The following is a 12,501-nucleotide window of genomic DNA, read 5'->3' as shown; positions in this document are numbered from 1 at the left end:
AATTGGTTCGAATATCGAATTCACGTTTTTAAATTTAAATTAAATCAATTATATATTCATTATTATTATTTTTTTTAAAATGTTTAATTTACCTAATATTGTATTATTTTGAATCTTTTCATTATGTTTTACTTTAATTTGCTTTTAGAATCAATATTTGTGTTGAATAATTTAGTTTATTTTCTTTTAATTATTATATATAAATGAAGTTTTATGATTTAATCATAATCATGTGTTTCTTTATAATTTATATTATTATTTAGTTGGACATAACTTAAATAACATTTAAATATGTTACATATACTATGACATCATTATTTGTTAAAATTAGAATAAAATCATGTTATTTTTATTTTTTTTTAAAGCTACTTTTAAGAAAAAAATTGATGGAATATCTGAATCAACTCATTTATTATTAGATTGGTTTGATTCCAGTTAGACAAAAATATTTCTAAAATTTGAATAGAACCAAACCAATAAAATCAATTGGTTTGAATTTAATTTTCTCCTGAATTCAAACTAAAACAACCCATCAACACCCCTAATTACTTTGTTTTCTTCCCATTCCCATGAAAACTTCCTACCATTCATTCATGCCTTGCCCTTTTATCTCTTTAAACACCATACACCTATCTCATCATTCAAACCCAAAAGCTTTTAACAAATGAAAAAACAAATAATACAAACAACGTAACGCTAAAAAAAAGAAGAAAATTAAGTATAAGATGAAAATGAAACTTAAAAGATCTCATAAGTATAAGTAGGCATTTAAATAGTTGAAAACACTTAATTACAACTTACAAGCATGATAATGATCCCTTCTTCTAGACATCCAAATGAAGGAGGCTTCATATATCTCCTTATATAACCTAACAATCAAGAGTCACCCGTCCCAAAAGAAAGAAAAATGTCCAATAATTTATAAATATAAACCTTTCCTAACAGAGCTACTAAGTTGCTAGTATAGTCCTCTGACTAAATTGATCACCTAAACAAAAAAATTCCAAAGATTAAAAAGTGATGGAATCAGATCTAATGTTCATATGTGTGTGTGGCACTACTACCAATTTACTTAATAAATCAATCTTCAAACCCCAATTTCTTCCAAATGGAATTTCTTACACTGCGCAAGTCCCTGCCCTTAAGGGTCCTTCCTTTTCCTTCATGCACTGAGTGAGAAGCCTCTCTGGTTCTAGCAAGATACTCATGAGGAGGAACTCGATCGTAATCGTGGTCGCTAACAAATTCTCTCTTCTTGTGCTCCTTGAAGTCCTCCTTCAGAATCTTGGACCAATCAGGAATAGCCACTGGCATTGAGGATGAGGCCACAGGGTTCACCTTTTTCTTCTTACCAGATCGTGGTCTCTTCTTCGACTCTGTCACAGTGTTGTTCTTGTTGTTGTCATTGGACATGTTCCAGTTGAACATTTCAGCTTCATCCAATTCCAAGTCACCCTCTGTGGATTTCAGCTCCAAATCGGTACTTGATGATACAAACATGGAACTCACTTTCGAAAGGAATCCCTTCCTAGACGCCATTGAATGTTGCTCTCATTCACACTCTTGACTATTATTCCTTCTAGTTCTCATTTATTTATATAATTGGTTTTCGGTTGGTTATGCATAAAGCCAATCCGCTTTTTCTCTACTCTAGGTATCACTATACGCGTTACAATTAACAAATTTAATAACTAGTAAGGGTTCAATTTTAATGCAATGGGCCTCACGTGCTTTAACATCAAGCCCCCCTTAACTGGGTCACTTCTGTTAATGATATCATGGGGATGCAGTGCACCGTTGGTGATGTTTCGGGTTCAATCTCAAATTCCTTTCACATCAAGGGAAAACAAAAATGGCACACTACACGTTACACAAATAAGTAGTGAGTGATACATGCACCATATGAAAAAAATTCACATTCTACATGTTAAATAATAAAAAAAGAATCGCTATTTAACACTCAAAATTGAAGCATTGTCATGGGGGGAAAAGTTGTCATAAAATTGTACTACTTAAACTATAGTGACCCATTCTTACCCAGTATACTCGTTTTAATTGAATGTTTATTATTACTTGGATTGTGATATTTAAAATATTAATTAAAGGCATATTTTTATTGTAAATGTGTTTGGTTTTAATTTAATTTAAAGATTATCATAATCTTTTTTTTCTCTCGATAAATTTAGAAATTAATATACTCTTTACTTAGTTGCTTATTTTTAAAAGTAATTTTCCCACCATAATAGTCACGTGATATTGAGCCGCGGAACAATAAATCCTAAGATTTTCTCCTTTCTCGTAACCTCCTTTTTTCTAAAATTATTATTTTACTAGTCTGGATAGGGAAAACAGATAGAGAAACAAGAAAAGAGTTATCCGATTTCCATGAGACAGACACTTGGACCAATGGGATCTTTGTTCGGCGACTGCCTTAAGTTAATAAAATAATAAAACATTTCTAATGACTTTTAATAAAGGTTAAGACGGCAGCACACGTTTTCTCGTAGAAATGGAAATTTTTATATTATGAATATCAATTTGATATTTTTTTGCTATCATAATTTTATTATACCTTATATTTTCTTTTCTTTTCTATCGCTAAGTGTTAATTAGCATTGAGGGTGTCCACCAATTTTTTTTATGGATTTTTCTTACCCAAATTAGACTGCTATTATCGTAAAAAAAAAAAATAAGACGCTCATTTAGCTAAGAGAGAATATCATTCGAAAATTTAAATCCATTTAATCAAGAAAACACATAGAACTTAACGATTATAAATAATATATACAAGAAACAAGGATCCGTCTAGTTACGAAGAGTTTAAGTAATTTAAATAAATTCATAAAAGAAATTATAAATAAATGACGAGGCGTTAAAAAATACTTCTATATTGACGAAAACATAAAAAAAAAGTCCATTGTCTAGTCTATTACTTATGTATAAAAAAAAAATCAGTCAATTGCCAGCTACTACTGGGAAAAAGTTAAAGAGTTATATTATTTATATATTATTATTTTTTGAATATTAATTTTATTTCTTATATATTATTCATTTTATCACATATTATTTTAATTTTATCTCTTATATTAAAAATATATAAATTTATAGTAACAATATAATTTGTCAGATTTAAAGATGTGGGTTCCATCATCACCATTCAATTAATGATGATCAAGATGTCCATATCCTGACACGTTATCATAGACTTTTGTCACGACGTGGTCATTAGTATTTATTTTTATCATAGTGGTCATGACTATTATTGTCTAGTACTTCCACTGTGGCCTAATCCTTTCCCATTGGTGTATACGCTTTGCATTGGACGTAACTACATCATTTTTGCTCATGCAAAGGAACCAGCGGTTTAGCCTTTTAGCTTTAGCTGTCCTTTTAAATGTTCAAAGATAAGGTTTATAGATTAACAAATATTGATCCGATAAAGAATAGACTCATCTCTTTAAAAGGATATAAATATAATTTTCGTTGTTAACCTAAGAATCTTATTAATAGATCATATTACATATTTCTGTAAGTATTATTAAGCTTTGAGGTTTGTCTTGATTTTGATATATTCTAAGGTTCAATACATATAAACTAATTTATATATAAAAAAGAAAGATATGGGTTACAAATTAGCGCAACTAGAGAGAAGATTATATTTTAAAAATAGCATTCAATTAAATTTTAACACATTAGCTTTGATATAGTATGCGGTGAAGTGTAAACTATATATATTCCGAAGATTATAATATTATAGAACAATGAAGATGAGAAAAAGATAAAGGTGATTTGTATTACTTTTATAGGTGTCCCAAAAAGTAGAAAACAATATGATTTAGTAAAAAAAAATTATATATTTGTACAAATCATACATTGTTGTTAAAAAATATATATTTTTATTGTTTAAAAACAAATAGAATATATGATTTAGAAACTGTTTTTCTCAATGATTTGTACAAAGAAATGCCCATTCACAACCTCAAAGCGTGAAAGGTTTTGATAGGCAAATAAGTTGCTCAAAGTACAATAGAAAACAAAGAAATCAAAATCGGGGACCAAATTAGGCTCAAAATGGCTCACCACGCAGTCGAATTGTTGGTTTGCTTTGAAAAGAACCAACTTTAAGTACATGTTCAATGTTACTTGGTTTGGCAAATAGTTAAAAATCCACAAGAAAACTTTGACCTTCTCAAGTTATAGGTTTGAATTCCTTTGAATTTTGTTTGACAGAGAGTTCTCTCCAAATAAAATTATTTGCAGTTTAAGCATGTATTAGGAATTTAGAATTACTAAGTCGATTTCACTTGTTCATTACAACATATTAGTTTTGTTTTTTTCAACAAAAAGTATTTTCATTAATACTGAAGGTATTGATGGTACCTATGTGATTAAAATCTCCAATACAAATTAAAGAGAATAAAATATAATCCCTATAATAGAACAAACTCCTTTATAGAGGATAAAATGTTGTATCTAATTAGATAAGTATTACCACTTTATGAATGTACTCCATATGACTATTTGGACCCTAAACTATTGATTAAAGGAAAAGAATGCAAGCTATAAGATTTGATTGTCATTGCTACAGCATAATAGTTACTAACATTCTGTTTGATATATGATCTTTTACCATTTTATAAACAAAAAATAATCTATTTTTAATGTAAAGCTCGACTGTTGTTAATTGTTATTCATGAGCTTTAAATGTATTAAAAATAGGAAAAAAAGTATAAATGTACCTCTAATTTATTTCTTTTGCGAGATTTGTAAACAATTTATTATTGTGTGAATTTATACAATGGAGACTCCATTTTTGTTGACTAATGTTGGATTTAATTGGATTTTTAGGCTAAAGAAGAGAAGATTTTGAAATGCTGCTGAAGGGCTCGCCCAGCGAGCCAGATTGGCTAAGCGAGACTCATCCGCTTAGCGAGAAAGCCTGCTCGCTAAACGAGAACAAAATCCTAGAGAATGTTGAGTCAGAGAGCAGTGCGCTTAGCGTGCAGCCAGTCCGCCCAATGAGAACGTTGTCTCTTCTCGCACTTAGTACATCCAAGCTCGCTTAGCGCACAACCACTTACTCTCTCTCTTAGCGAAACATGCTCGCTGAGCGCGCCATCATAAGCTGAGAAGCCCAAAAGTCTTTAAAAACGCTGAGAATAGAGGGAACAGAAAGACAGACAGCGTGAGAAGGAAAGAAGAAGGCACCAAGGCTGAAGAGAATACATTTTCTTCATACTTTTACCATTTTCTTTCATTCCAACATCATTTCACCTTTGTATTAAGCCCTCCTTGCTAATTGAGGGCTAAACACTTCATTGTTGGGGAGTTTTTCTACTGAGCACTCTTAATGTAAAACTTCTAACTATCTATTTAATGTTATTGCTAGTGTTCTTTGCTTCTATTTGTGTTTATTTTACATATTTGCGGCTTGATCACCCATTTATATGCTTTGTTAGGTTTTGAGTATTGAAAAATGGTTAAAGTCCTTAGAAAGTCTGCATTTCTAGGAATAATGTGCAGTAATATAGTAAATGTTGCCTCTTGTGCGTAGTGTAGCCCGCTTAGAATGAGTTTGTTGAGGAATCAAGAACAACACTAAGAGGGTTAGGCTCTTTCATGTGAGGAATTACGATTTGAGTAATTTGACGGTGCAAGAACATGAGAGTAATATTGAATAAAGAAAAACCTATTTAGTTACGGCAAGAAAAAATTTAGTAGAATACTCCTCAACATTTTTATCTTTATATTTGTTCTGTTTTACAGTTTTGCGTTTGTTTTGTTATGCGTTGAAGTCTAGAAAAATTAATTAAAGAATTTGAAACATGAATGAGTTTCTCTAATTTATTTTACTGAAATTGAAAATGCTTACAAATTGGAAATATGGTATCTAAGTACAACAAATTTCCTGTGGACACGATACTCAGACTTACCATTTTAATTACTACTTGTGCAAATTGGTATACTTGTCAATCAAGTTAACAGTTGTTAGGATACCTTTTAGTTTTGGAAGATGTAATTAAAAAAATCCAAAAGTGTAACATCTCTAATTTTTAATTTTTTAATGGCTCTCACACTACAACATTTCACGCAATGATACTTTACTCCAAATTCTTGTTGGTCAGAATCCTCTACCATTCAGAAATCCTTCGTAAGTAATCCTTTTTGAAACCTCAAGAATAAGCTCTACCTACTTCTAGGCCAAGACAATCTTGTTTAACTATGAAGTTTTTAAGTGATTTGCCGAAAAATATATGTATCTTGTTGATTATAGGTAGTACCAATTAATTCCTTAAAGTCATCATCAATTGTATCTATACCATCCTTATTCTGATGTGATTCCATTAGAGTATTACAAAAAGCATGTGTAAATCTAATGACATTACTTCAAGTATCGAATTGGGACTCTTGTCCTCCAGATCTTTAGCTCACCCTTCAAGGTGATGCTTTAGGAACCTTATTTCCTGGGTTAGTTGATCTCCTTTTTCCTTGTTGTCTTTATTTTATCATTGAAAAAAAAGTATCGAATTGAAGGAGTAAAACTCAAACCAACCTAGATCTTGGACTTATATTTTTTAAATTTTTATGTTGTATAATTCTATAATTCTATAAATTTTATGTAGTATAATTCCAAATTTTATATTATTTATTAGTTTTCTTTTCTTATATAATGATTTCCTATTTTTTTTATTAGGTGATATGATGATTTGATTCAAGTCAATCCGAATATGATCAAGTTGTCTTTTTGTCTTCTAAAAAATTCAGTCAAACTCAAAACAATTAACATTGATTAGTTTGGATATAAAAATCTCTTAAATTTGAATCAACTTGATCGTGGTTACCCCTAGTCTTAGATATTTTGTTAAATTATTACAAAATCTAGCACGGTTAGTTGTTAATTATTAATTTTTTGTTAGTAAAAATATTCAAAAACTTTATTTTTAACTAAAATAATATTTTCTCCACTTAGTAGGTAACTTTATATTTGTTTTATTTAACGATGAAAAAGTCCTTCTCATCTTAAATTATAAATTAAGACTATTACATTTGCATTAATTGAAATCATAAATTTGATATAAGATAAAAGAAGGTAAATTTACAACTTAAGACAGTCTTGAAACGATATATAAACTTTATACTAATAATATATAACAAATAAACTATTATTATTATACACACATACATTAAATAATTTGAATATTATCATTTTTAATTTAAAAATAAATAAATAACTTTGAGAGTAATTTTTCAGACCTATTATATATCCAACCTGTTATTAGTTGAGTTGATTTGTTTAATTTGAGTCATAAACTCAAAATTAACTAAATCCCGAACAAGTAAACTCTTTCAATTTTAATTGATCTAGTGATATTTTTCTTAAACTCAACCTAACCTTATTCATGTACGGTCCTGGAGAGAAGGATTCTTTAATCAATTTATTTATTTATTAAGAAGAATTCCTTTATTTGGTTAGTAAAGGGAGGAGAGAAAAAATTAAAGTAATATATTGTTATATATCCTTATAAGTATTAAACAAATTTAGTCAGTACAATAAAACAAATCATAAACAAGTTTTCCTCCCTTTCAAATTTCTTTCCCTGATGGAGAATAGGCAAGAATAAGAAGATAAAGATTTTAAATTTAAACCAACCTCCTCATGTTTCTTTCTTCCTCTCCAATTTCCTCACACCATACTAACAAGGCAATTAAATTAAAGGGTCTTTATTTAAAATGAAAATGCAAATCTATTCTATAACTTTGGATGATTCAAGTATAATAAGTGTATATTTCTTTATTAATTAATTGAACAATATGTATAAATTATTGTAAACTTTCTGAGTTGATTTTTTTTTTTTTTGGAATATAACTCTCCCTTGAGGTTTTAAGAACATATTGATCCTTGTTTTTTTTTAAAAAAACAAATTGATGTTAATTATTTAGTCAATATACTTAATAGGTGTAGCCTAATTGACAATACAAGTTGAATTTGTAGGGAAAAAAAATAGTTTCAATTCTCACATAATACATCATTGAGAGGAAGAAAGAATTTTAAGTGTAAGTAAATCTTGTCCTGAGAATTAATCTCATAATTAGCCTGTCAAGGATTGAAACTTGTGAATTTTTTTGTGAAGCTAAATGCTATAGTTACCGTAACTACCAAAAAAATTCAATCAATATAAAATGTTAATTTTTGTCCATTCCCCCTTCAATGTCCCTTTTTTTTTAAAAAAAAGAAAAAGATTGATTGCTGCTGCTTACTTGAGGGAGGTAAAAGGATAGTTCCTATCGATGTGAACTCCTAGTTCTAGATTAGGAAAGCAAGAAAGAAAGTGATGGCTCTTAAATTTTGAAGACCACACATATGTTAATTTGATAATTCCGCCAAATAAAGAGCTTAGAAAAATGAACAAGGCCTAATAAGGCATGCCTATTGTCCTCTTCACTGTAGTATATCAATCACCCGTGCAACATGTGTTTGAGAGTAAGGATATATATTTCCTTCGTCAGATTAGCACGCGTTGGCCAACTTGTCCCAAGGCTCTTGTATATATAATGCAACATTATGGGGTGTCTTATATAAGGTAAAACAAGTTGCAGCGCGCATGCCCACATATACTGTGGTCCTATCAATTGAGTTAGGCTAGAATTTAGGATGCAAACAGTGTCTATCAAAAGATAATTAACGTACTATACGATTGTCTTTTTATTGTTTTGTAGATAAGGATGAGCTTCTTTGGACCTTATATCATTTAAAAGTGAAACTTCACTTAAAGAAAGTGTTCGCCAACTGTAGTAACTCAATTTGTTAACGAATTTTACTTGACTAGTGAATTCAACAGTGGCTTTGCAACTGTTTATTTTACCGCTTCTTTTTTTATTCATAAAATCATGATAAATTATCACCAACAAGGTATTTTAGTTTAAATAGATTAATTCAATGCATAGCTGTGACATTTTTCAGTTTTTCACCCTCTCTTTTGATCTCAGGCTAAAAATATCTCAAAGATAGGTTGGTGAAATTTTTTTATTTTTTGTGGGAAAGGGAGGGGGATTGTAATGTAATGGGTTGGTGAATTAATGTGGATCAAACTTTTTTGTATTGGGTCAACTGGTTTTATAGGCTTATAGGTCATGGGTTATCTTCAACCAATAATAGGAAATTACTACGTGCACCATGCAAATTTCTGGTACACCCAGCATAATTTGCGCAATTCTCATCTTATTCTTTCATAAAATTCCCATCTTATTCATCCGTGTGAGTCTTACAAATTGTTCAATCCGTATCAATTTTATGACAAAATCAGAATTACTTCTAGGTGCGCGTAGTAACAGTCCCAAGAATAGTTTGTGGTCAAACCAATTTATGGGCTCATTAAATCGGGCTAAGGTATAAATTCCTCGAAGGAGTCCAACAGGGGACCACAAGAAAACAAAGGCCTAGATCCAATCTCAAGTGGCATACGACTTTTAATGGCTTTGTTAAGTTAAGGACATTGTTGCCTTTAGTCTGAGTTTGTTGGGCATAAACAGTTGATATAGGACCAGGCACCCATAAAAAATAAAAAAATAAACATTGAGTGCGTTAAGGAATTGTTAAGGAACATATTAGTAACATGTTTAAAGAATTGTACAAGAAAAAATATTGGTAACATGTTGTGACCGCTTCACCATTAAAGGAATTACTAGTTTTAGTTCCAAATTTCCAATCCTTTCTGTTTCTCTGTTAGATTCCAGTATATTCTAGAGGCTATGCCCAAATTGTCGACAAATTAGCTAAGAATATACGAATATTTCATGGACATGATAAAAGTGAGGTGTTGTTGACATTTTCTTTTGCCTCTCTAACAGGGAATTCGTTTGGGGGTTCTTAGTAGGACTTTAGCAACCGACAATGATATTATTCTAGGGACACGTTTGTGGTTAGATCAATAGCCACGCTATTCTTGGAACTTTTCGTAGATTTTTAATGTAATTAATGTTGCCATAACCGAAGCTTCCGAATAGTCTTTCATTTCTCCACGTGTATTACCTTAAAACCGTCCAGGTATACGTGTCTCCTATTTATGCCTTCTCCAAATATCTCCTACTTAATTGTATCTTCTGATTTTTAGCTCCTTATTCCGAGCTCCACTACCTATAAATATGTACACGCACGTAAGGGCTTTGGCAAATAAAAAATATAAAAAATTCCTGCTTCTTATTTGATTCTCTCTCATAAACAAATTAAAACCCTTTGCAAATACTCTTAGGAAAGTATCTCTCTTCTTTCTAGACATAGGAGGAGGAGAGAAGATATTTACATTTTGCAATACTCGATTTGAGATTTGATCAGGTAAGAGGAGCAATATCAATTGTTGTTTGTCAAAATATGCCAATGGCTAAGGGAATCAGAAAGCTAAGTTCCTGGATGGAGGTTGCCCCAGCACCTATTATTTACACAAAGAAACCTTCTAATACACCTACTTTGGAAACAATCACCGAAGAAGAAGAAGAAGCTGCCGAGGGATTCGAAAATGGAAATGGTCAACTATAATAAACGACCTTCTCCAATTTGATGTAACTTATAATTATAAGTTGTTTATGCATGGTTTGTGACGTAGGGTATATAAATATCCATCAATCATCCATGCATGAACATTTTGTCGGTGGTACCATCAAGCATATATCTTGGGTCCATAATCGGGGGCTTAATTTTACGTTTGCAGGAATGGTGAAGTGTAGTAAAGTAAATGTTGCAAGATTTTGTCCCATAAACATGTGAACGCCAAACATGTTTTGAAGGCTATAGTTTTATGAAGAGAGTCCAGTTGTGAACTTGGTCACGATCGAGCTCGCAACTACTTTGTACATTTGTAAAATATGCAGTTAATTATGTAATTTTCTATTTATGTAAATAATTTTAAGAAAGTCTTTGTGTGTACGTGCCCCTTTTCTTTTCCTGAAGTGGGTGGTTTAAAATTTTAATGTGTTTGGAGATTAGCGTAGAAATCTACATTTGTTAATAATACATACATATTAAACTATTAAACTCAAAATCATGGTAAAATTATAACAAAAAAACATTAATTTGTTGTTTCAGATAATTACGGTGATTTCAACTCACCATATTATCAACTTTATATAATCATTAAACATGCACTGGATCTCTATTTGACAGAACCTAGACTTGTAAAAATAAATGCTAATTAAATTTAATTTAAGTTAAATTGTAATTTTTTTCTTTTTAATTTATAATTTTAAATCTATGATTTTGATCTTCCTATTTTTAAATCAAGACATTTAATCCTCGAGAATATATCATACAAAGTCAATGTTTGTTGTTATATGAGGACTAAATATCTTAATTTAAAAATATGAAACTAAAATTATGAATTTAAAATTATAAAAATATCAAAATCATAATTTAACCCTCAATTTGTCATATTATTTTTCTGAAATTGTGATTTTTTTATGAGTTACTAAATTTATGGGTTAAGATAGTTTAAAAATCAATTAGTATTTGACTCGATTAAAGCATTGTATCACAAGGTCAATAGTCAAACTAGTGAATCACTAATTGATCCGTATGATCTGATCTTTAATAAAAATAAATAAAATTTTATTATATACAAATTTTATACTTGTAAAATTTGTTAAAGTTTCTAAAAATGCACTAAAAAAGCAACAAATAAATACAACACAAATTAACATAATTGCTAATTTCATATCATACATTTCCAATATTTTGATGTCACGTGATAAGAAGAGTTACGGGAACCTTTGTGCCTAATTATTAATATAGTTAAAACTTAATCTTCTTTATTTCAAAAAGTTAAAAGTCAATTTATCATCCAAATCATATTTAATTTTAATATAATATAATCTGTATAAAAACCTAAACGAAAACCTAATTATAAAACTTCTTAAGTTAAAAGATCTAATATAAGAAAAGTGGTGTATCATTTTTTTTATCCGTAAAAGTTAAAACTGTAAAAGGGGTGTATCATAAATATTTGGATGGCAACATGATTTTCTTGGTTATTTTGTTTGGGCCTTTATGATCAAATATGAGACAATGATTATTGTTAAGGCCTATTAACTTAGGAAACCTAATTCCGTTTCAACAGACATTTTAGCATTATGCGCCGCAAGTCCGCACTCCCTTGTTTTTTTCTCAGACTCATGTTGGGCGAGAATGTCTCCCTCACTCACTGGTCCCTTCGCGTTCTTCACTCGCACGATGAACATTGTGCGTCCGTGCGAGTTTGAGAGAGATAGAGACCTCCTTCCTCGTGTTTTTTCTCTTTTTTTTTTTTAATAAAAAAGATGCGGCTTCATACATATTAATTTTTTTAAAAAAATAAAAAATAAGAAAGTGACCCGAACCGGATCAGCGATTCACTGGTCCAACCAGCAAGTCGCCCGGGTCATTCCGGGCCAAAAGCATGATCAATCAGAAACCTGACTCGAATTGCATGAACCGCCATCATGGTCCAATCGGTTCGACTGGTCGGGTTGAAC

The 12,501-nt window shown here is 30.4% G+C and overlaps 1 protein-coding gene across 1 annotated transcript; it reads right to left on the bottom strand.

Moving 5' to 3' along the window:
• Positions 1 to 746: 746 nt before the first annotated feature.
• Positions 747 to 1,893, bottom strand: LOC100808952 (uncharacterized). The gene has a single exon (XM_003554330.5). The coding sequence runs from the start codon at positions 1,537 to 1,539 to the stop codon at positions 1,081 to 1,083; it is 459 nt and encodes a 152-aa protein (XP_003554378.1). The 5' UTR covers positions 1,540 to 1,893; the 3' UTR covers positions 747 to 1,080.
• Positions 1,894 to 12,501: the final 10,608 nt, after the last annotated feature.

Source organism: Glycine max, chromosome 19 (genome assembly GCF_000004515.6).
Source record: "Glycine max cultivar Williams 82 chromosome 19, Glycine_max_v4.0, whole genome shotgun sequence".
Classification (NCBI taxonomy): domain Eukaryota; kingdom Viridiplantae; phylum Streptophyta; class Magnoliopsida; order Fabales; family Fabaceae; genus Glycine; species Glycine max.
This window is presented reverse-complemented; position numbering and strand designations above follow the sequence as displayed.

Bases quoted from the DNA above. Each gene is read 5' to 3' on its own strand.
- LOC100808952 (XM_003554330.5), bottom strand. From the start codon at position 1,539: ATGGCGTCTAGGAAGGGATTCCTTTCGAAAGTGAGTTCCATGTTTGTA.